Consider the following 23,889-nt stretch of genomic DNA (forward strand, 5'->3'; position numbering starts at 1 on the left):
CTACATGACAAGCAATCGTCACTTTTCCTCTTGTGGCTTTCGAGCGCATATTAAAAATGGTGTGTTAGTGAAGATGCTGAGAAGTTGTGATCAGATCTTAGCATAACTGTGGGGAGGGAATGACTGTTAAGCAAATAGAAGTGGCATAAATATGCCCTGCTCAAATCTCTCCACAGTACTGCCCTAGGTAACCATTCCTAGTGTTCATTCTGCTGGCCAATTTAGTGTTCATTCTGCCATCTGCCCCCACTCAGAATTGATGGTTTGAAATAATCAAGACATGCAGGAAAGAGTGCAATTTCTTAAAAGATGTTTATTAAAAAGTGCTTTTAGTTTATGTTAAAACTACAGTCCTGAGTCCTTGTATGCAGTGAAACCCTATACACTAAGAAGGCAATCTAAAAATGGTTTGAGCAGCAGATGAGACACATGACCTGCAGTGCCCCGTGAAAAAATATTAATAATAATAAGATGGGCCAGATCAATTCTATTGATCAGGAGGCAAGTGCTTCGGCTTCTGTGCAGTTCATTGTCATGCTGCAGCTCAATGTAGAGGTAGAACAGCAGGTGGCTCCAAGAGGGATACTTGCATATACCTGCAAAGGGAAAAAGATGCTCATTACAAAGAGTTCATGATCTCAGGGTGATACGTCCTCGGCTGCCTCTACATTCAGGAGCTTCAGATCAGTGGAATACAAAAATGTGATCAGGAACCATGTACTGGAATAAATGTTAAAAGGGAGCATCCAGTGGGGCATGTGCACCACTGCCAATTCTTTCATACCCTGCCAATTAAGAACATAAGAAGTACCATGCTGGATCAGACCAAGGGTCCATCTAGTCCAGCACTCCTTTCAAAAAGTGGCCAGCCAGCCATCGGCCAGGGATGAACAAGGCAGGTCATGGTGCAACAGCACCCTCCCACCCATGTTCCCCAGCAACTGGTGCACACAGGCTTACTGCCTTGAATACTGGAGATAGCACACAACTATCAGGGCTAGTAGCCATTGATAGCCTTTGCCTCCAGGAAATTATCCACCCCCTTTTAAAGCCATCCAAATGGGTGGCCATCACTACATCTTGTGGTAGTGAGTTCCATAATTTAACTATGCGCTGTGTGAAGAAAGTGAAGAAAGTACTTCCTCTTATTTGTCCTGAATCTCCCACCAATCAGCTTGTCCCTTGGTTCTAGTATTTTGAGAGAGGGAGAAAAATGTCTCCCTATCTACATTCTCCACACCATGCATAATTTGGTACACCTCTTTCACGTCTCCCCTTAGCCTCCCTTTTCCCAAGCTAAAAAATCCCAGTTGATGTAATCTTCCTTCATAGGAAAGATGCTCCAGCCCCTTAATCATTTTAGTTGTCCTTTTCTGTTGTGCAAGTGGTCCACACTAGTTCTGCAATGGTGAAGGAGCGCTTCCGGGGGAGGGGGGGAACCAAAACGAGCAGAAACACATTTCGGTAAGGGGGCAAGTCAGCATAGTTTCCATAAAGGAACTTGCAGACCTGCCCCCTTTACAGAAATGAGTGTTTCTGCTCATTTCAGGGATTGCACCCAGAAGCACTGATTTGCCACTGTGCAAGCAGCAGACACAACTTGTGCAATGGAATTGGCAAAGCTGGCCATGTGCAGAACAGAAACAGCGGTGGACCCCACACACAGATGGGCAGGATTGGATACTGCCCTTAGATTCAGATTCATGGACTTAGAGGCAGTAAGCTTGCATACACTAGCTGTTGGGGAACATGGGTGGAAGGGTGCTGTCCTGTTTGTGGTTCCCTGGTTGACAGCTGATTGGCCACTGTGTGAACAGAGTGCTAGGCTAGATGGACCCTTGGTCTGATCCAGCAGGGCTCTTCTCATGTTCTTATGAGAGTTTTCTGCCATTCATACACTATACAAGAGGAGAGGTTTGACTCTGGTTCCAGAGTTCAGCATACAAGGAATCCTTGTTTCCATTAAACACAAACCCATGTTTCTAGCCTTTTTGGCATGGTCATATTACCGTATATCACTTGAAGCAGATATATAGTGGAAAGCCATTCATAGTGGCATGCATTTTTTAAAAAAAATCTCCAGAAAGCTGTAATATGGGCATTAGTGACCGAGATCTCAGCAGATAGTGTCAATCAGGGTACCATCACGGGGGAGCTCTGTTACCCTGAATAGTTATTTGTTCTTCCCCATAAGCAGGGAGAGAACAGCCTTAGTGAGTAATCCTATGATCTCTAGACAGTGTCCAGGGGTCATATAATTGTTCAAGAAAAACCCTCTGAGTCCATCGACAGAACTATGACCTTGGAAGTATTTTTTGTTTTTAAGGTCCAAGGCGTTCTCCTGGCTCCTCCCAGCCACCATGGAGATGGTGGTACTTCCTAACTGTTAGAGCAGTACGACAATGGAATCAGTTACCTAGGGAAGTTGTGGGCTCTCCTACACTAGAGGCATTCAAGAGGAAGCAGGACAACCATCTGTCAGGTATGCTTTAGGGTGAATTCCTGCATTGAGCAGGGGGTTGGACTAGATGGCCTTGTAGGCCCCTTCCAACTTGATTTTTTTTTAAAATCCATTGTGGCTTCATCTATAAGGTTGGAATGGCCTCATGGAGTGGGAAACCAGGCATTCCAGTGGGCAGGGAGGGAGTGTCAGAAAATCCAAAGGCTCCGATGCTCTCCCTCCCTTGGGAAGCATTTAGATGTACTCAGGAGCAGGCCTAAATGCTTCCCTGTCATTGCCAGCAATGGGAGGGAGCGCCAGTTCTTTCACCTACAGACAGGATTTGTATTTTTCTTCCACCTCCTTCCTGGTGTCCGTCATGCCAGTGAGAGCTGAAAGAGCATTGGAAGGAGCAGAGCCACTAATACTGGAGGTTCTACTCTCAGAACATAGAATTGCTCTCTTAGCAAAGTAAGATTATACACATTTGAATGCTTCGTACTTGTTATAGAAAGCAGCTGCTCCTAGTACCAAATTTAGACAGAGACAGAATGCACGTTAACTTACTGACCCAAGAACTTACTTAGTTAGCTTATATTTCTCCCTTATCGCTTGCTGCTGTCGATGAGGGGCATCAAGGCATGCCTTGTGCAGGTCACTTAGACAAGGCACTATCTCACTTAGCGAGTATCCAGTGAAAGCAGCAAGGGTTTCTGGCTGATCGGGAGAAAAGATAGTTACAGCTTTATTCTTCTATTCAGACAGATGGAACGTGCTGTGCATACCTGCAAAGAGACTCATGCGTCGAGCCAATCATTAATTTAGGATAAGCCTCCAGGAAGCAACAATGCCAGCTGCAGGATTTGGAGGGCCCTTGGGCAAGACACCCTCAGTAAATCTACCTTCTCACTGCCATGGCTCCCCCTCCTCCTCTTTCTCGTCAGTGCCACCACTTGCTTCCTTGACAGGCAAAGAGCCAGTGAGAAGTAGGCTGTGGCATCTACTGCGCCTTCTCCTTACCACCACCGTTGTCTGGGCCAGAGCGAGGCAGGTGAACAAGCAGCTGGCAATGATGAAGAGGAGGCGCAACTGCAGTGGTGTTTTGTGAGTGGGCCCCTGCTGAGGTGTCAGCCCTCAGCTGGTGCCCGACCATGCCTACCCTCGACGCCAGCTGTGGTTAGCAGACTTGTTTCAACTGTACACCAGAGGTGGGGCTGCCCAAATAGACCAACAACTTCACTCATTTTCTAAGTGCAAAACTGGAATATGAAGCACAGCTCACGTCAAGTGGCTCTCCCACCCCAGTTATGCTCAGACAACCTTGGGTTTTCTACCGTTGTACATGGTGGGCGGCTCCCTCTGTGCCAAGCTGCACTGTGTTGCCATGAGTACTTTGGGGGTCTTTTATTTATTTATTTTCTGCTAATACCCAGGCTTAACTTCACAACATGCCCAGTTGGAAGTTATTAACACATTCCTAGTTTGGGAGAACTATTGGAGAAGGTGCCAGTGAAAAATTGTATTTTTGGAAGTGAGATAAATAGATTTCAAATCAGAGTACCAAAACAAAACAATACATTAAAGGTCAACTGAACTACAGTGACAGGTTTGTTTTCAACTCTGCAAGCTCACTTGTTGAAGTTAATAGTCTTGTTAGCTGTGCAGAGTTATAGTCTAAGTGAGAAAAACTGGCAGTAGTTTTGTCAGATATTTCTGCAGCATCAGCCGTTTTTGAAATCCCTTGCTGAAAAAGAAGATGCAGTTAAAAGCAAGAGCAAGACACCATGCCATCTTATATATGGTTTCATTCTCTGAAGGATTTACACCCAGGTTAAGCCTTCTTTAGAATTCAAAAGTCAGGCTTACCCAGAAATGCCTGTTCACAGTGTAGTTGGCTAGACAATAAGCAGCTGCTGCCATTTGCGAGGGAAGGTACTTCAAGAATGGATCCGCTTCAAGGAGACTCAGCTCTGCTACATACTGAGAAGAGAAAATGTACGCCCTTTTAGTCACATGGAAGTCAGCAGAGATGTAAGAAGATGGTGCATGAAGCCACTTTCAGCCCAAGGGCTGATTTCAGAGAAGCTCTTGGGGGTGGGGCATCTTCCAGTAGTGGGAGGGGCTGAAAGCAAAAGGGGCGTGGCTAAAAATGCCAGCCAATTTTAGCTTAAACCTCTTACTGCCAGTAACTAAGGAGAGGCATTTCAACCTTTTAGAATGGGGAAAGGGCACTGTGATGCCGCCCCCTCTGGTCCTCCTTTATTCTTACCTATAAATCAAAGGATCCCAGCCATGGAACTGGCATCAGAGTGCTACTCACTGCCTCTGTGATTCGCCACCCTTGTCTGGCCTCACAGCAGCACAGCAAAGCCCCCTATGGTATACTCGCACCTGCCCTTCCACTGCCACCATTGAATACTGTACCCTCCCTCAGGTACCTCACTTCAAAACACTCCAGTGTGAAACAAAAAGAAAGTTGATTAACAACTAGTAAAGTTATGCAGTTAAAGAGTGTAATAGTTTCATCAGGTTCAAGCTTATTTGTTTCAGTACAGTTCCATGTACAACCCTGCCTACTCTACCCTCTAGGCTACACTATCTCTCCTCACTTCACTCTGTTTCCCAAAATAATAAAACATGTTGTTCCTACACTAAATCTAGACCCTCTCTGACAGACCCAACGCCCCCTCTCCTCTCACTCTTCACACACTTCTCACTAACTGCTTTTCTGTTAACTCCTCCCATTCCCTGCTAACCACCAATCTTAACCTTTGGACCATCAGCCAATCAGCATTCATTCTCACATCCTGGTCACTCACTCCTCTTCCCACTAGAACTAACTACTTAACAACCTTGTTCCAGCAGTACGCACAGCAGATACATCTTTAAACCGCAAACAAATACTTACATGACAAAACAGACATTAAACAGCAAAACATCACAGGCACTGCACAAAAGCAGGGGAGGAGAGGGGCAAGGGAAAGGGGTTGGAGTCATCTGGGATACCCCGGAGAGCTGGATTGGGAGAACTGAATGTGGCCCCAAGGCCTAAAATGTTGCACTCCTGCTTTAGGCCACGTTATGCACAGTCCAATACAGAGTTAGGCATAGTTAAGCCCATTAAGACACAATCCTATGCATGTTTAGACATAAAAAAGTCCTACAACTCCCAGCATGCCCCAATCAGCCATGCCTGCTGAGGAATGCTGGGAGTTGTAGGACTTTTTTTCTGTTTAAACATGCATGGGGTTGCACCCTTATTCTATTTAGCAAATTGAGGTAATGTTTATTTATTACATTTATGTCCCACCTTTTTTCCTCCAAGGAACCCAAGGCAGTGTACATAATCTTCCTCTTTACCATTTTATCCTAACAACAACCCTGTGAGGTAGGTTGGGCTGAGTGTCTGCGACTGGCCCAAAGTCACCCAGTGAGCTTCTATGGCTAAGTGGGAACTAGAATCCGGATCTTCCGAGTCCCAGTCCAACAGTCTAACCCCAATACCACAGTGGCTCTCTTTAGCAAAAGAGCTTTGGTTGGTGTACTTCTAACACCATGTATACGGGAGGGTACTTCCTTCCAATTTTTTACTATCCGATCTCAATCTGTGGGTCAGAAGGCTGTCATGGGGTTTTACTGTCCACAACTACTTCAATTTGGTTGTGCCTTCTAGACTAGGGCGGGAAACCTATGCCCCCCCAGTCTAATGTCAAAAGACTTCTGCAAACAATCAGTTCAGACCTCTGGGAAGTGTGATCTGCTCTCCCTTGGAATAGCTCCCACCGACTTTTGGTTCAAGCCCTACCCATCCCTACCTACTACTGGCATATGGCCTTCAAACAGATTACCGTCCCCCATGTGGCCCTCGACACTGGGAGGGGGGAAAGGTTCACCACCCCTGTTCTAGATTCCACAGCAGGAATGGGCAATGTTGGGCATTTTGAGGGCCAATTTCCAGCCCAAGATCCCTCCTGGGGACTGCACTGTTGCCAGAAAAAATTGGCAGTGCAGCAGGGGGGAAATATTGGTGCTTTGCTGATAAACTTCAACAGCAAACCACTATGAAGACACAAGAGGGCCAATTTTAGCTTGAGAACAAGCTATTTTTTTGGTGCCACTGCTGCCACATTTCTGCAGTACAGAGGTCTCACTCAAGGCGGGGGGGCGGGCGCATGCAGTCTACAGGCCATCCATCTTTGATCTACAGAAAAGCAAAGGTTTGGCATGGTCACAAAGGCAGCAGGCTTGAACTGAAATGATAATAAGCCCTAGTTAAAGCATCAGTTTTGCTATATTCTTCAAGAAGTCTAGTTTCTGAATGGCAGGCCAATTATCCATACTCCAGGAAATAAAGCCAGACTGCTCACTTGAGGGAATGGTATTAAAGGCAAAACTGAAGTACTTTGGCCACATAATGAGAAGACAGGATACCCTGGAGAAGAAGCTGATGCTAGGGAGAGGAAGGAAAGGAACCTCTCATGCAAGCACTGAGTCATTGCTGACTCTTGGCGTTTTCTTGGCAGGCCTTATAGCGGGGTGGTTTGCCGTTGCCTTCCCCGGCCGTTATTACCTTTCCCCCAGCTAACTGGGTACTCATTTTACCAACCTCGGGAGGATGGAAGGCTGAGTCGACCCGAGCTGGCTGCCTGAAACCAGCTTCCGCTGGGATCGAACTCAGGCCGTGGGGAGAGTTTCAGCTGCAGAAACTGCTGCTTTACCACTCTGCGCCACACGAGGCTCATGATGCTAGGGAAAGTGGAAGGCAAAAGGAAGAGGGGCCGACCAAGGGCAAGATGGATGGATGATATTCTGGAGGTGACAGACTTGACCTTGGGGGAGCTAGGGGTGGCGACAGCCGACAGAAAGCTCTGGCGTGGGCTGGTCCATGAAGTCACGAAGAGTCGGAAGCGACTGAACGAATAAACAACAACAACACAACAGATGCAGCCCACGACCATTTTTGTCCAGGAGTCCTTTAAGTATTTGGAAGAGAAAGCATCTCCTTACCCTTGCAAAGTTCGCAGTCTTTAGACTAACACCATGCCTCTGCAAATACTGAAGGAGAAACTGGTTGATGGTCGGCACAGTCAAGTCAAAAGCAAGCACTTTAAGGAGCAGGTGTTCCATTCGCAACAGCTGCTTTTTCGTGTAGGTATCATCCGTTATGTACACAAATTCTTCTACTTCTGGCGGATAAATTTCTTCGTATTTCCTGGGAAAAGAAAGATTGGTACGGAAAGCTTTAACTGCACATACACCATGCATTGATTCTATTAAGTTAGAAATTATCACTTGGCACCATCGTCTCATAATAGTTCAGTTGCAGTTTCACAACTGAACAAATCATACCATTCACTAGTCACATTCATCAAGAAACTTGCTACTACCTGGAACAGCCTTTCCCAGCCTGGTGCTCTCCAGATGTGATCACTACAACTCCCGTAAACCCCAGCCAGCATGGAGTTATAGGCCAACACATCTGGAGGGCACCAGGCTGGGGAAGGCTGAGCAAAACTTTCTAATAGAAACTACATCTTGTTCAATGTGGTTTTCCCTTTAGTAGACGGTTCTAATAAGATTGTCTTAAGACAGTGGCCCCGTTCAGAAGACACCTTAAACCATAGCTTTAACCATGGTGAATAAAGCAAAAAGCCTTATTCACCATGGTTAAAGCCATGGTTTAAGGTGTCTTCTGAACATAGCCTGGCTTTCTGGCTTAACCACCGTGGTTAAAGCCATGGTTTAAGGTGTCTTCTGAACATGACCCAGTCTTAAGTCAGTCTTGTGGAGCAAGTCTGTGACCCTATGTAAGCCAATTAAGGCACAATCCTATGCATGTTTAGACAGCAAAAAAGTCCTACAAGCATTCCCCAGCCAGCATAGGAATTGTAGGACTTTTTCTGTCTAAACATACATAGGATTGTGCCCTTATTGTTATCTTTTTGGTGTTAACTATAAAGCCATGATAAACCAGAAGTATTGATAGTAGGGGATGTGAATGAAAAAAAATAAGGTTTGGGTTGGGTTCTGCTTTGGCACTCCAGAAAGTGGGTCAATTTGTCTCAGGCCCCTTCCGAGGATGATCGCTTCATCCTAGTCTGAAATGTTCCCAATTTAACTTTTAGAAAACTGTGGCAATACTACAGTCTGTGATTTTACATGTAGTCATGAAATAAATCAAGAAGAATTGCTCTCTGCTGAACCCAAAACACATGAACCCTCCAAGTCGACTTTATGTACTAAACATGCATATAATATCAATACACCCTTAAAAGATTATCACGTATTTATCCAATGATCTCACAACAACTCTATGGGATAGGTAAGGCCAAGAAATGAACAACTGGCAGAATGTCACCAAGTTAAGCATTGTGGCTGAGCAGGGACACAATTCCAAGTCTCCTGGCCTCAGCCCAACACTAATTCCAAGTCTCCTGGCCTCAGCCCAACGAGAGCACATTATCTCGTACAATTTTCTTATCGTTGCAACTTCTAATTACTAAACCATTCAACAGAATGAGACTCTACATACAAATGCAGTTAGCTTCACCCTACCCGGTGCCTGTTTACCCTACCCTGTGCCTGTTTGCATTCTCTTTCCCTCCTTATTGTTTACTACAACTTTATTAGATTGTAAGCCTATGCGGCAGGGTCTTGCTATTTACTGTGTAATCTGTACAGCACCATGTACATTGATGTGCTATATAAATAAATAATAATAATAACAATGCACCTATAGTGTCTTCATCAATATCTTTGGGACCTGTTCAACAGTCAACCTCTGATGAAAACTCCCGCTTAATGCATGTTGCACAATACTTTCTCCAACAAGCCACTAGCGTGTTCTAACTCAATGCTTGGAGACCACTAGTGCACTCTCTAAACTTTCCATGGGGTAAAGTTGTAGCTCAGTGACAAAGGTCAGGTTTTACCCTCCAGATGTTTTGGACTGCAATGCCCAGCATTCCTGACCATGGGCTGATGGGAATTGAAGACCAAAATGTCTGCAGGGCACCCGTTTGGGGAAGCCTAGTGCAGACAATACAGACTGGATGGACCAATGGTCTAACTCTGTAGTCGGTTCACAGGTAACAAGAAGCTACTGAGGGGGAATTCCCCTGTGGGTCTTCTCATTCTGGCATCCATCACCATTTTGAATATTTGGGTGGGGTACACCATATTGTTGTTATGTGTGAACCCAGTGAGAGTGGGTTGTTGGGATGGTTAACAAGCAAAACAAAACAAGCAACCCACAACCCCTAAAACTTTCCATGGGTTCAGGGTAGATTGTCAACCACTCCAACAATCCACCCTCCCTGGGTTCACATTATAATGACAAGCTATGGTATGGCCCCACCATGGCTGAGTATTTTAAATGGCGGTGGGCACCATGGCAAGAAATCTCATGAGGAAATTCCCCCCAGTGGTGGCCTCTTATTACCTGCGAAACAGGTCTGTATAAAAACCAGCTTCCTAAGTTCCTACCATTTGATGGATACAATAATTCAAAGTAGATTTTGTTAGGACCTCGCCCAGTGGCCCAAAGCTCTTGGCATCTGCCAGAGCTTTATACATTCATGCAATCAAGTATACTTACGCAGCCAAGAGAACTGCTGCTGTTCCCACAAGTTGCAGTTTTCCTCTGAGGACAGACATGCAAGAGAGAAACCTGTCCAAGTAGTTCACAGCAAGGTACAGCGTCTCTGTCTGAAGCTTGTATTCTTCACCAACTTCTGCCAACCAGTCTACTAAGATGGCACGCATACTTGAGGTGATGTCAGGCTGCTTCCTCATGTAACATGGCTTGGGCCTGTATCTTACCTACGTGGAAAGAATTTAGTCTCAGAATAAGAGGTGGGGGGAGGGGAAACCTTGTGAGCTTTGAAGTTTGAACCAACAGTGTACTCTGGGGATGGGCAACTTGGGACTTTTGAACCCAGACCTGAGGTTCTTCACCTCTGATTTAAAAGCAAGACATGCAAGGTACCATTATGATTGTTGACCAAATTCTGTCAAGGAAATTACTTGTTAATGACCCAGGATATCATAAGAACATAAGCACATAAGATCAGCCATGCTGAGTCATATCAAGGGTCCATCTAGTCAGACATTCTGTTCTCACGGTGGCCAACCAGTGGTTCACGGGAAACCCACAAGCAGGACATGAGTGCAACAGCACTCCCATCCAGGAAATGGTTGCTTGATAGAGACAAATCGAGAATCTCTGGAACGCCAGAGCCATTGGGCAAAGGTGATTCATTCTTCCCCTCCCCACCCCACCACTTAAGGGTGTATCTCAAAGAGGTATGTGTCTGTGAAAAAGCCACAGATTTTGGAACAGAGGGGCATCTGCATGCATACATAGTGAACTGAAAGCAAAAGGTATTTGGGGGGCAGGGCGTGGGCTGCCTCTCTGGAGTTCTTAGCGGCAGGGCAGTGGATTTGTTGACTATAGAAGTGCTATGCTTTGTAGTATTCGTACATTAGAAGGACCGAGGGGACAGGAGCAGGCAGAAGTAACATCGGGGCCTGTTCCTGCTGGACTCTTCCCCCCCCCCCAGGGCAAACTGCCATCTTGGCCCTGTGGGGAAGAAGAAAGAACAAGGGGACAGGAGGAGGCAGAAGAAACATCATGGCCTGCTCCTGCTGGACTCTTTCCCCCCCCCCCCCCACAGGGCAAACTGCCATCTTGGCCCTGTGGGGAAGAAGAAGGACCGAGGGGACAGGAGCAGGCAGAAGTAACATCGGGGCCTGCTCCTGCTGGACTCTTCCCCCCCCCCCCCCACAGGGCAAACTGCCATCTTGGCCCTGTGGGGAAGAAGAAAGACCGAGGGGACAGGAGCAGGCAGAAGTAACATCGGGGCCTGCTCCTGCTGGACTCTCTCCCCCCCCCCCACAGGGCAAACTGCCATCTTGGCCCTGTGGGGAAGAAGAAAGAACAAGGGGACAGGAGCAGGCAGAAGAAACATCATGGCCTGCTCCTGCTGGACTCTTCCCCCCCCCCCCACAGGGCAAACTGCCATCTTGGCCCTGTGGGGAAGAAGAAAGACCGAGGGGACAGGAGCAGGCAGAAGTAACATCGGGGCCTGCTCCTGCTGGACTCTTCCCCCCCCCCCCCACAGGGCAAACTGCCATCTTGGCCCTGTGGGGAAGAAGAAGGACCGAGGGGACAGGAGCAGGCAGAAGTAACATCGGGGCCTGCTCCTGCTGGACTCTTCCCCCCCCCACAGGTCAAACTGCCATCTTGGCCCTGTGGGGAAGAAGGACCGAGGGGACAGGAGCAGGCAGAAGTAACATCGGGGCCTGCTCCTGCTGGACTCTCTCTCTCTCTCTCTCTCTCTCTCTCTCTTTCTTTCTCTCTCCTCCCTCCCTCCCTCCTTGACTCCTTTTCCTTGTGTGTCATGTCTTTATTAGATTGTAAGCCTGATGGCAGGGACTGTCTTTTTGCTAAGTGTAAGCCGCTCCGAGAGCCTTTTTTGGCTGAGGAGCGGGGTATAAGTATGATAAATAAATAAATAAATAAATTAACCCAAATACTACAAGCACACCATAAGTTTCCAGTAATTTCTCTTTCCAAAGGAATCCAAACCCACTTAAGCTTTGCCCCCGAAACTCCCCACTGTTTGGGGAAGTGCACAGCAGTACTGATTGGTCACTATTCTACCCAAGTGAAAGCTTTGCAGCAGTACTGGTCACTGCACTTCAGACAGAGAAAATGGGGAACATTCAAAGTCTCAAGAAGAACTAAGGTCTGGAGAAGATGACATGAGGAGATGGTGCTGGTTAACGTGAAAAGAACACTGAAGAGAGAAGCTTTCAAATTCAAGAAAAGTTACGTTAGAGGAGGTGAGACAATTATTTGGTTGAATAAAATTGTCACCTAAGCTGGTGAATATATGGGCCCCCGAGTACAGAGAGAGAGAACATAGTTACAATGCGATCAAAATTTAAGGAATACTATAGAGCAGGGGCATTGGACTCCAATTCCCATCATCCCTGACAATACCTGGAGAGCCACACATCCCTCTCTAGTTTAGGCAGAGTAGTAAGCATGTCATTGTACTATCATGCAGAGCACAAATGAATACAAAAGATCCAAACAGCAAGAGTGAGACCTACTCCCAACTAGCAGCCACTACTGATTATTAGACAAATCAAGATAATTAGCGGCAAAGCTAAAATAACTCAACATCATCCCACATTTACGCCACATTGGGAAATTCAATCTCAACAACAAGGCTAGTGGAATAGGAAACATACTACACGGTAATAAGGTTACATGAGAAGGATCATGCAAGGTAAAGTTTAAGACTAATTAACACAGACTTGAGTTCATACAAAGTGCATGTTACCCAACCACTAACCATGGGTCCACATTTACAGTGAGCTTGTTAAAAGTGCTACTCACTTCAGCTTCTCTCAAGTAGCAATGAATATCTTCTGCATATTCTATGACACTCATGACATCCACTTTATTATCCTGAAGATCTTCACTGTGTGACTGGAATGACCTATCCACCAACATTGGAGATCCTAGGAAGAATATTCAGGAAGAATTGTTTTTTTTTAAAAAAAGTCTTTAATTGGCCATTGTTTTAGTGTATCCTTCCATCGTTAGAAGGCATTAAGAGTGCAATCCTATACATGTTTAGGCAGAAAAAAGTCCTACAACTCCCAGAATCTCCAGCCAGCCATAGCTGGCTGGGGCATGCTGAGAGCTGTAGGATTTATTTCTGTCCAAACATGGATAGGATTGTGCCCAAAGTGACTTATATCTATAAAGAGTGCTTTAAAAAGGTTTTTTTTTTTCAATTTTCACCCAAATGTGTTATTTTCTAGAAAAAGAAGAAACAATAGGGGTGGGTGGAACCCTTGTTTTTTCCTATGTTACATCTCTAGATGGCACCATTAGGGTTCCCTATCTTCCTTTAAGTCAGTGCAGCGCATAAGGATTACTAGAGCATCCTTTCACTTCATACTCCGACAGAATGGCAACCAGATTGTTAAAACCCATGGTGACTATGTGCTGCTTTTGGCCTGACTGTACAATTCTCCAAATGTCCCTATTAGAGGCCTGGGACATGCATCTCTCAACATAAAATGAGTTTTCACAGTGAGTGAGGTAGCTAGCTGAAACAGTGCAAGATGTGAGCTACTTTCCCACCTTTCAATTGCAGAGAGGTGTAATTGGGGGGGGGGGGGAAACATGCATAGGATTGCACCTAACTCTCAAATTTCTACCATGTTGTTTACTTTGACAAGTACCACACACTGCAAAAAATTTAAACTTTGCTCATGTTAAGACCACATGACAATTTACCTGTACTTAAGTTCAACAGCAGGTGAAGGCTAGGATTTATTGTGCTGGTGTCAACTTCACACATGCTGGGTTCCAACTCTTCTACAGCCGCACAGCTATACCCACTCCTTTCTTCCACCTCATCTAAGTGAACAGCAAAGCTTTGCTTGGATGGCATGCAGGTTGGCAACATACTCTTGACAGAAGTAGGGCAGACATTTTCGGATCCAGATGGGCGCCTCACTAGGGTTGCTCCCTGAAAAGGAATCATCTCATTGGGAGGACAAACTATAGTTAAAATTCAAGAAACAGTGCTTTCAGAAACAATAACCCATCTTCTCTATTCTAAAATCAACAACAAGAAAGTGCTCTGGAAAAAAAAACAGAAACTGAAAGATCACGTCATCTAAAGAAGCCATAAACCATGAGTAAGGAATCACGAGCGTACAATAAATGCCTAGTGCAGAAAAGCTCCCAGAAGACTAACAGTTTAGTTTTAGAGCAACCAACAGAAGTGCATTCTATCAGTACTTTACAGCAGCCATTCTGCCCAAGATATCCAAGTCTGAATGCCAGGTTCTTCAAAGCACACAGAGCCGGAAACACAAGATTCTGTCTAAAGTAGCAGCCCTACTACTCCTTACAGAGTCTAACAGCTTAAAGCAGCTTTCCCCAACCTGGTGCCCTCGACTTCCAACTCCCATCAACTCCATTGGTCAAGAATGCTGGGAATTGAAGTACCTGGAAGGTACTTTGTCAGGGAGGGGTATTTTAAAGATTTTACAGATTTATTGCAGCAGAAGCCTTCAGAAACAAAGGTCTACTTCAGATGTATTATCCTCAGTTGGAAGGGAGATTTTCTATGAAACATATGCACGCGCACACCCTATAGAGAAAACATAAGGCCATGAAGTGAAAGTGGAACCATCCAAGACATTTGTATGGAGATATGGTCACTATGAGACATTTGAACTCTGTATACAAATGTCTGTGGACTCTTGCATTTCATGGCCTTTGGCTTGTTCCCCAATACCCATGCATGCTTGATATCTCTCACATGTGCAGACAGACACACAAGCCAACTGAGGATAGCACTCTATCCACCTGCTAAGGTTCACTGGAGGTTAAAAGTACAGCCAATTCCTGAACATTTAAAAACAGAGGGTATGGGCCTATGGTAAGGAATCCAGATTGATACTAGATATATAAACCCATAAAGGGCTATTTAGTGGTACAACGTATCTTCTCTTCCTGCTACACAACAGCAGCACAAGGCAAATGCTGAAGTCTCCACTAAAGTAGCAGAGATTGTCTATCTGGATCGCTAGTTTGTTCATTCCTGAGAAACTGTAGCTAGAAGATAGAACCTCTCAGCAGTAGTTGACCATTGGCAGTTAAAGAGTGCACACATTTCCACTGGCCCTACATTCTATAGCTCATGGCATGAGCAAACCCTTACACGGCTCCCTGATACTTTGAGTGCTATGGAACTCAAGGATCTTGTCAGTAGTATGAAAATGAAACATGAGCCAATATCTTAGGAGAGCTGAACTGTTCACCAGAAATTAAAGCATACCCCATAGTCTATGGCCATGCTAGCTGGGAGACTATGGGAACTCCAACCCATCTGGAGACCACCAGGCTGGGGTCTAAGGGATGATTCACTCAACCAGCTTGTTTTCTAGTTGTGCACTTGATTACAACTCCCATAATTATTTCCAATCTACAACCTTATCCACAAAATGCAGACTACAGTTACCAAGAGGTCAACGCATATACAACAGCATAGCGTAGCACCACCAATGGAATTAAGTTTACACATCAAATTTATGCACTCCTGCTAAGTGTTCATGAAAGGAAGGGGGATCTACCATGTAAACCACATGAAAAGATATGTTAAGTGCTCTCTAGAATTCTGTGTTTGGGTATTAGTTAAATAAGTGCCTAACTTTTCAATTAAAGTCGAGTCAGAGGCATCTCTTTTAAAAATGGTGGTCTAAACCCAGAGCAACACAAATCAGAAGTCAATATATTGATTTAAAAGGAAAATAAACATATGGGGGAGGGAGAATCTCTTATTTAATCGAACAGTTCTATCTCTAAGGAGAACTAGAATTTTTTGGGGGGAACCATAAGATTTTATGAATACAATCCGATACATGTTTAGACACATACTGGCTGAGGCATGCTGGGAGTTGTAGGCCTTGTTCCCAAAAAATGCATAGCATTGCACCTTTAAGCTAAAATAGGCTGGTATGTTTTGGTGTTTTTAGCCCCACGGCTTCGGTCCCTCCCACCACTGGAATGCAGCTCCACCTCCTGCAGAGCTTCTTTGAAATGGTGTTTGGCCCACAAGTTGAAATAGGTTCTGTGCCCTTTTGCTAAGGATTTAACCAGGGCAAGTTAGGTTCTCTGCCACTGCACTACCACCCCTTTCTCTTCATCTGGTCAGCTCAAACCATGTCAGTTACTCAGTCAGTTACCCAAGAAGCCCAGTCCTCCACGATCTACCTGAACAGAAGGTCTCGGACGCTGCCCATTTTCAGTCAGCTCCCCAAGAACAGCCCTCTGGTGAGGATTCTGATTGTCCAGAGGCTCAACCGCAATTGGCAGGGAATCCCACCGCCCAGACTTCTCATTGCCCTTGTTGCTGTGATGCATTTCCTCAGGGACAGCAGCTGGAAAAGACACACACACAAAGAAAACACCCTGGGATGTAATTAAATTAATCGTGCTGCTCCATCTTGCTGCTCCTTATATTGCTTTTTTTGTAGTTGGAATTGTTCTCAATGTTGTGTTTTTAATATTGTATTTTAAATGTGATGTTAGTATAGGGGCTTAAATGGAGTCAATCCAAGGAGGTTATGGGAAGTAAGTTGATGTGTGTTACTTATTTAATTGTGTTATTTATATACCACTTCTTAGTATATATTTAGAAGTATATAAATATCACAATTAAATGAATAATAGCACACATTAACTTTCCCCCCATAACCTTCTTGGACTGACTCCTTTGAAGCACAACCCATCTCCGTCGGTACTTCTGACATTTAAAATGAACATCTTCTTGCAAGTTGCAGTTTGCATCTGCAAGGCTGCCTTCTGTTATCCTAGCTTTCTCACTAATCACAGCCTCACCCAGCCTGGCCCCCTCCAGCTGGGGATGATGGAAGTAGTGGTCCAACACATATGGAAGGCCGCTCATGTTTCATCAATGATCCATAAAGCAAACATTAGAAACTGCTCCAGGGAGTTCCAGTACTTAGCATGTAGGTCAACAATGTAAGTACCTAACAGCCCATGCCAAAGGCACAGGCTGAGGAACATCATCATCATCATATTCCACCTTTTTTCCTTCAAGGAGGCATACATAATCCTCTCCATTTTATCCTCACAACAACAACCTTGTAAGGTAGGTTGGGCTGAGAGTCTGTGACTGGCCCAAAGTCACCCAGTGAGTTTCCATGGCTGAGTGGGGACTAGAACCCAGATCTCCTGACTTCCAGTCCAACACTCCAGCCCCTACACTAATAATGAAATCCCACAAATATTGGAACTGAACCATTATACCACCCTATCCATGGACAACAAAAAAGCAAGTAACAATAACGGGAGTCTCTGGAAATGATACTGCGGCATTACATGCAACAGTTATACCAGGGGTGGGCAACTTCTAGCCCTCCAGATGTTTTGGCCTACGAATCCCATAGGAAAGGAAAGGAACCTCTCTTGAAAGCACTGAGTCATTACTGACTCTTGGAGGGATGCCAGCTTTCGCTGACATTTTCTTGGCAGGCCTTATAGCGGGGTGGTTTGCCGTTGCCTTCCCCAGCCGTGATTACCTTTCCCCCAGCTAACTAGGTACTCATTTTACCGACCTTGGGAGGATGGAAGGTTGAGTCGACGGCTACGCTGGGTGGGGGTAATGGGAATTGTAGGCCAAAACATCTGGAAGGCCTACCCAGGACTTAAACCAGTGTTCTTCCTTTCCTCTACCAATAGGAGCTGGGCGTCCAATACATCTGAAAGGCAGCAGGTTGAGCAGAGCTGCTACTAGTGAGGTAACAGGCATAACAAAAGGCCAGCTTGCAGATGTGAACTCCAACTTGCAGAAAGGTTTTCGTTTGAAACCAATGGGATCAGATCAGCTAAAGGGGCCAGCAGCTGAAGATTCTAACCCCAAAAAGGATGGGCACTTACTTGGAACTAAGTCCCACTGAATCCTAAGTCAACAAGCCAAGGGTCAGGGGCGCATTCCCTTAGCCAGAAGTATGCCCCGCTGAATTCAACAGATCATATTGCAAACACAGCGTTTGGGATTGTGATTCCAGGCTTACACAAGCCTGCTTTGGGATAAGTAAAATATGTTTAGAGGTATTCCAAATAAGCGGGGAGGGGGACACTGTATCCAGTGTTAGTTCTACTTAGAGTAGACACAGTGACATTAATGGGACTTAACCTTAGTCATCATGACTCGAGCCATCATTTCAACGGATTTGCTCTAAGTAGCGCTAACGCTGGGTTCAACCTAAAACGTTTTACTCAAAACGTAAGATCCTCTTGCAACCCGAAGGAGCCGGTTGACAAAGGGCAGTGAAAACAAAGCGAAGACCCAAAGCTCTGGCACCGCAGGAAAACAAGGTCGGGGGAAGAAGCGCCCAGGCGCAGGCAAGCCCGCATTAGAAAGGCTGCGGGAGCAATTCCCAATCCGTTCAGCGGGGCTCCCGGGAAGGAGTCACCGCGGGGGGCTGCGGCCGGTTTGCACCAAAGTTTCCCAGGAGGCGTTCGCCAAGAGCGACGCCCCGCCCTGCTTCCCACGGAGCCTGCCCGAGAAGAGCCAGCCATCCCATCCTGCACCACCAACCCCAACGTCTGCTCCGGGATTCCGCAGAGCCTCGCGGCGGTGGCGACGACGTCCTTTCGCCCAAGCTACCCAGGCAGCCGAGGATTCCTTCCCAGCCGTCTTTCCCCCACCTACGCGACCTCTTCCTCCCAGCGGCGCAGGCAGGGGCTAAGCAAGGACTCAAAGTGGCCACCAGGCGCCCGGTCCCAGCCTATATAGGCTGCAGCCAATCCGCGCTCGCCGTCGCGCCGCCTTCCTCCGCGGCGTGCGCTCTAATTACTTTCAAGCCGCCCGCGACTGTTGAGACCGACCAGTTGGAGCTTGCGGCGGCTGCCCGCCCGCCCTATCGCATGCGGCAGGCTGCGCCCGTGGCAACCGGGGATCTCCATGGAGATCTTCTGCCTGCTGCTGGCGGCAGAGATCCGTCTCCCCCCTGCTCTTGGTGCGCCGAGTTCAAGCCCCGCATCGCCGAGAGCTGAAAAGCAATGCAAGACAGCTGTTGTTTCCATGATCGGCGGCCCCCGGCGAGGCCCCGCTGCCCTCATAAGGCGGAGAGACGCGCTTGCTTGCGGCGGCCCGCAAAGCTCCGATGGCCACCTGGGAGCCGAGGGATTAGCAGCTCAGGGATAAAATCAAGCCCTGCGTAAAACGGCGCGATGGTTTCCTCTTCGCACACACCCCCACTGGTCATTGGAAAGGCTGAGGACTCTTTCTGTTTTTTGGCTACTTCTGGAAGGGTTGCCCTGTTGTAGGAAAAAGGAGAGAGCCTTGTGGCACCTGAAAGGCGACCAGATTTAAATGTGGTATAAGACGACTTGGGCCAGATCTACACCAAGCAGGATAAAACCCTTTGAAAACAGTATATGACATGTGCCCTGGGCCTGAACAGTTGCCAAAACCACTATAAACCGTTATAAAGCAGTAGTTTAGATCCTGGTTGCATAGGCCAAACTATGAGTCATGTTAAGGGCACAATCCTATGTATGTTTAGATGGGGTAGTACTTCAACTCCCAGCATTCCCCAGGTAGCATGGCTGTCTGGGGTTTGCAGGGCTTTTCCCCCATCTAAACATGCATAGAGTTGCCCCTGCTGCTGGCTGGGTGTGCCTTGGGAACTATTTTGGGAACACAACAGAAATCCAATGAATTCAGATTTCTGTGAACCTGATCTACAGATTCCATGGCAGAATGCCTTTTTACTTTTGGGGTGGGCAGGGGGAAGCATTTGTGCAAATTCACACTTGCATTAATGTGTGCTTGTGCTGGTTGAACAAAATTCTTGTACATCCCTAAAATAAAAATCTGATTCTGTCAATGAGCGAGTGACAGAATGAAAAATACCTGATGATCTGCAAAACATGAATGCAAAGGATTTAACACTGTCAGTGCACCCCTGACACAGCATGGAGGAAGGTTATAGAATAACAGAGCTGGTAGGGACTGTAGAGGCAATCTCGTCTATACCCTGCATAATGCAATTACAGCTTGCCTGAGAGATGGACAGCCAGCCTCTGCTTAAGTACCTTCAGAGATGGGGAGCCCATCACCTCCCAAAGACTCTTACTGTTCGGATAATGTTTAGCTGAAATTTACTTTCCTGCAGTTTCCACCCATTGGTTCTAAGCCTGCCCTCTGGAAAACAGGGAAAGGAAGGACTGCTTCTTCTTCTGCATGACAGCCTTTCATATATTTCTTTGACTTTCTGCTCCAGAGCTGTCATTTCTCATGGGTAGGAAGCTGAGCTGCTGTTTGTGTCAAGATAGCACTTCATGGCAGGAATGGCCGCCCTCTAACCCGTGGGCTTAATCCAGCCCACAAAGGTTCTCTGTCCAGCCTGCAAAGGCCATTAAGTTCATTGTGTGAATGTAGCCCAGTCACTCTCTGCCTAGCCTACCTCACAGGGATGTTGTGAGGGCAAAATAGACTAAGGAAGACCCATGCAAACTGTCTTGCATGTGATGGAGGAAGGGCAAGATAAAAATGTAATTACTTAAAGATGTGGCTGGTTCCTTATTGAATATGCACTTGTCAAAGTGGACATTGACCTACAGAAGCGGATGTCAAAATCAATTACTTCATTTATTTATTTAAAACATTTCTTGGCTGCCTTTCACAGCAGAAGCCCTCCTAAGGCAGCTTACAGCAATAAAATACATAAAAACAGTTAAAGCGTTAAAAGCCACAATAAAATAGCAATAGAAACAACAATAATAAGCCAACAATAAAACCGGCAGCAACAATAATGGCAATCATCAATCATATCAAGAGATGGGAGCAGCAAAATAATGTTTTCAAGGCCTTCTTAAAAGCCTGCAATGACAGAGCGTGGCTGACCTCCAATGGCAGCTTGTTCCAAAGGTGTGAGGCCACTGCAGAGAAGGCCCTCTTATGTGTGATCTTCCATCTAATTGCTCTCAGGGGTAGGCAAATGAGAAGGGCCTCTCTTTCTGATCTTAATATGAAGGCAAGCTGACAGGTATGAAGGCGTTTCTTCATATAACTTGGTCCCAAACCATTTAAGGTTTTTCGATCAATGCATTAAGCTGCAATCCTATACACATTTAACCTGGGAGTAAGTTCCATTGAAATAAATGAAGCTTTTATCTTCATACATTTGAGTGGTTGTATACTGCAAGACTCCTTGTTGTTTTTGCTACTTTTGTATGTCTCTGGGCAACAACAAATTCTATTATTTATTGTATTTCTATCCCATTCTTCCTCCAATATGAAAAATAAAGTTATAAAATGAAGTTATAAAGTGCAAGCCCATTGCAAATATTACTCCATCTAAACTCAACAGTTTAGTATATTGGTTGATATGTGAGACGCAAACACAGGGGTCGGGAGGGGGGAGAGAGAGATTTTATTAGATCAAGCTCTTCATAAGGGAAGTTGCATGCTTATGTTTTTGGCTTATTTTTAGGATTGATCAACATCTGCTTGTGAGTATAAAATGGGAACACCCTACATCACCACTGTGAGGTACATTAGGCTGGAAGAGGAAATGACTAGTCAAGGGTCACTCAAGGAGAGCTTCACTTTGCAATCCTTCATTTGAATTGAGCTGCCCTTTGCTGACTTCACTTAGAGTGTCATCACATGGGGGGGAAATCGCTTTTCCTTACCATCGCTTCTCTGCCCAAGCATTTGTCCCTCATTATTTCCTCTTTTGAGAGAGGAAGTAAACAACATGCACGTGGCCCATTCAGTTTTGATCATGCAGGGGACAGGGGTGAATTTTATTTCAAAAAATAAGTTGACTTACTGGGATTTTTTTTGTTCTGCAAAAAAGGCTATAAGGGTGGGAGGCGTGCAGGAGGCAGACAATGTTTGAGAGAGACCCACAAAAATCCGTGAGTGCCCAGAAACAAGCGTGCAATAAAACACTTGTCTGGTGGCGCTCTTAATTGCCTATAAATTAAAAAAAGTTAGATGATTGATTACAAGAATCTCTTTGAATGGTGCAAATTCTAGGATAACTGCTCCCTTTACCAGTTCCTCTGTTGGACAGAAATATATAGTAGGGAATGGGGGTTAATTGTGATTGTCAAGAGCTTACTTTCCTTTCAGTAAATCCTCTAAATATTGTAACAACAGGGCCCTATCCTGTCTTTTTTTTTATTCCATAACCATATGTATATGCATATCAACTACAGTCGTTAGATTATTTGCTCTTGAGTAGACCTAAAGAGCTTAAAAGACTTTCTTTGGCTTAACTGGTGGGTGGCTTGTAATCAATACCTACCATTTTATACAATGTGTGAGTGAACCTTTAATCATTCTATGAATGTGTGGCTCAGGACCTTAATATTACACTAATACTATTTGTAGAAAGTATCAGTGGATTATATAGGGGATGGCAATTTATGGCCCACCAGATGTCTTGGTCTCCATTTGCCATCAGCCCTCACCATCAGCTATGCTGGATAGGCCTGATGGGAATTGTAGGCCAGAACATCTGGAGAGCCACATGTTGCCCACCCCTTATAGAATGGCTTTCTAAGTGCACCATTTTTGTCTTATTAATGACATGATGAGGCATCTTCTTAGGAATGTGTGTGAATGTGGTAAGAGTTTTGAGCATCACTCCCTCTAACTGTGAAGTCAACTTGTGAGTACCAACAGAAATGGAGCCAAAATGGGGCCACTGAAATCTGAGATGGAGTTTCCAGCATGCTCAGGCTTGGAGAAGTGCAATTTTAATAACAACCACAAGAGGGCGGGGAACAACTCAATGAGAACTGAGCGTGCTCAGTAGCCACAGAAGAGTGAGCATCAGCTGGAGAAGAAAAATGGAAAACTGGAGGAGGTAGAAGAGTGGGATGCTGTGCCTAGAAGAAATGGCTAGCTGGAACCCTGAACAGGAGCACTCAGTTAAGAGGTGATGATTCACTGCAACGTTTTGTTGCTGGTCCTGTCACCCCTCCCCCATAAAGATAACATTTCTGTGTACTTCTATCCACACAAGTTGTACATCCCCACTGAGTAACCATTACTTTTCTGGAATGGTGTAAATATATAATATGTATTATACACAGGAGTATATTTACAAGATGCACATACATTGGCATAGCAGGGTTAATTTTGCCTATAAATCTCATAAGGAAATAAATAGTACCAAAGATCCCCAGAAGGCAGCTTTGTAGAAAAATATTTCAAATTGTGACTCTGTTAAATATACAGAGAGCAGTAAAGTTTTACTATTTAATCTGTCAGTTATAGCAAAAATGAATAAAGTTGAGCTTTAAGCACCTAATTATTTCCCTTCCCTGGTTTTCCTCTCAGTGTCTGAGAGGACACTTAAGAACTTGAGATCTTCAGGGCTGTTCTTTGTAATAAATGTTTTGTTCAAATCCATTGTGGTTTGAAGGACGGCAAGCAGCAGCAATAGCTGCTGTAGTGGTGTACTCAGTTCATCTATAAGTTTCCTCTACAAGCCAAGGTGGGAGAGATAGACTTTCATCTGAAGTCTAAGAGCCTTTCTACATGAGGTTTTTTATTGTGCGCTTCCGATTGCTCACTCACAGTAGTTTCTGGGCCATTCACACAATTCTGTCACCCTCCAGGGCCTCTCCCATGCTTTGCAACCATTTTCACATTCCCCCCCCACAAAACAAGGTAAATGTGGTATTATTTAGAAATGGCAGGATGAGAGTATCCTGTAATTGCACAGTTCCACCATACCATAGCGCCATCTAATGGTTATATAATGAAACATATAGAAAAGCAGAAAAGACACCCCAACCACCCCCGAAAAAAGCACAGGTAAATAAGCCGATCTTAATACCACAAAGAATATGGAAGCAG

General features: G+C 45.4%; 1 protein-coding gene across 1 annotated transcript; it reads right to left on the reverse strand.

Moving 5' to 3' along the window:
• Positions 1–440: 440 nt before the first annotated feature.
• CCNA1 (cyclin A1) lies at positions 441–16,400 on the reverse strand. Its single transcript, XM_063127719.1, has 8 exons — positions 16,251–16,400; positions 13,761–13,995; positions 12,849–12,973; positions 10,038–10,261; positions 7,448–7,652; positions 4,307–4,420; positions 3,024–3,157; positions 441–596 (listed from the first exon to the last, which is right to left on the reverse strand). The coding sequence occupies exons 1-8, from the start codon at positions 16,398–16,400 to the stop codon at positions 545–547; spliced, it is 1,239 nt and encodes a 412-aa protein (XP_062983789.1). The 3' UTR covers positions 441–544.
• Between the last annotated feature and the right edge of the window lie 7,489 nt (positions 16,401–23,889).

This window comes from Elgaria multicarinata, chromosome 5 (assembly GCF_023053635.1).
Source record: "Elgaria multicarinata webbii isolate HBS135686 ecotype San Diego chromosome 5, rElgMul1.1.pri, whole genome shotgun sequence".
In the NCBI taxonomy this organism is placed as follows: domain Eukaryota; kingdom Metazoa; phylum Chordata; class Lepidosauria; order Squamata; family Anguidae; genus Elgaria; species Elgaria multicarinata.

Bases quoted from the DNA above. Each gene is read 5' to 3' on its own strand.
- CCNA1 (XM_063127719.1), bottom strand. From the start codon at position 16,400: ATGCATCACAGCAACAAGGGCAATGAGAAGTCTGGGCGGTGGGATTCC. The intron at 10,262-12,848 runs GTGAGTAGCACT...CTTTCCACGTAG, and splicing joins GCTACTTGAGAGAAGCTGAA to GTAAGATACAGGCCCAAGCC. The intron at 4,421-7,447 runs GTAAGGAGATGC...TTCTCTTCTCAG, and splicing joins AGACTGCGAACTTTGCAAGG to TATGTAGCAGAGCTGAGTCT.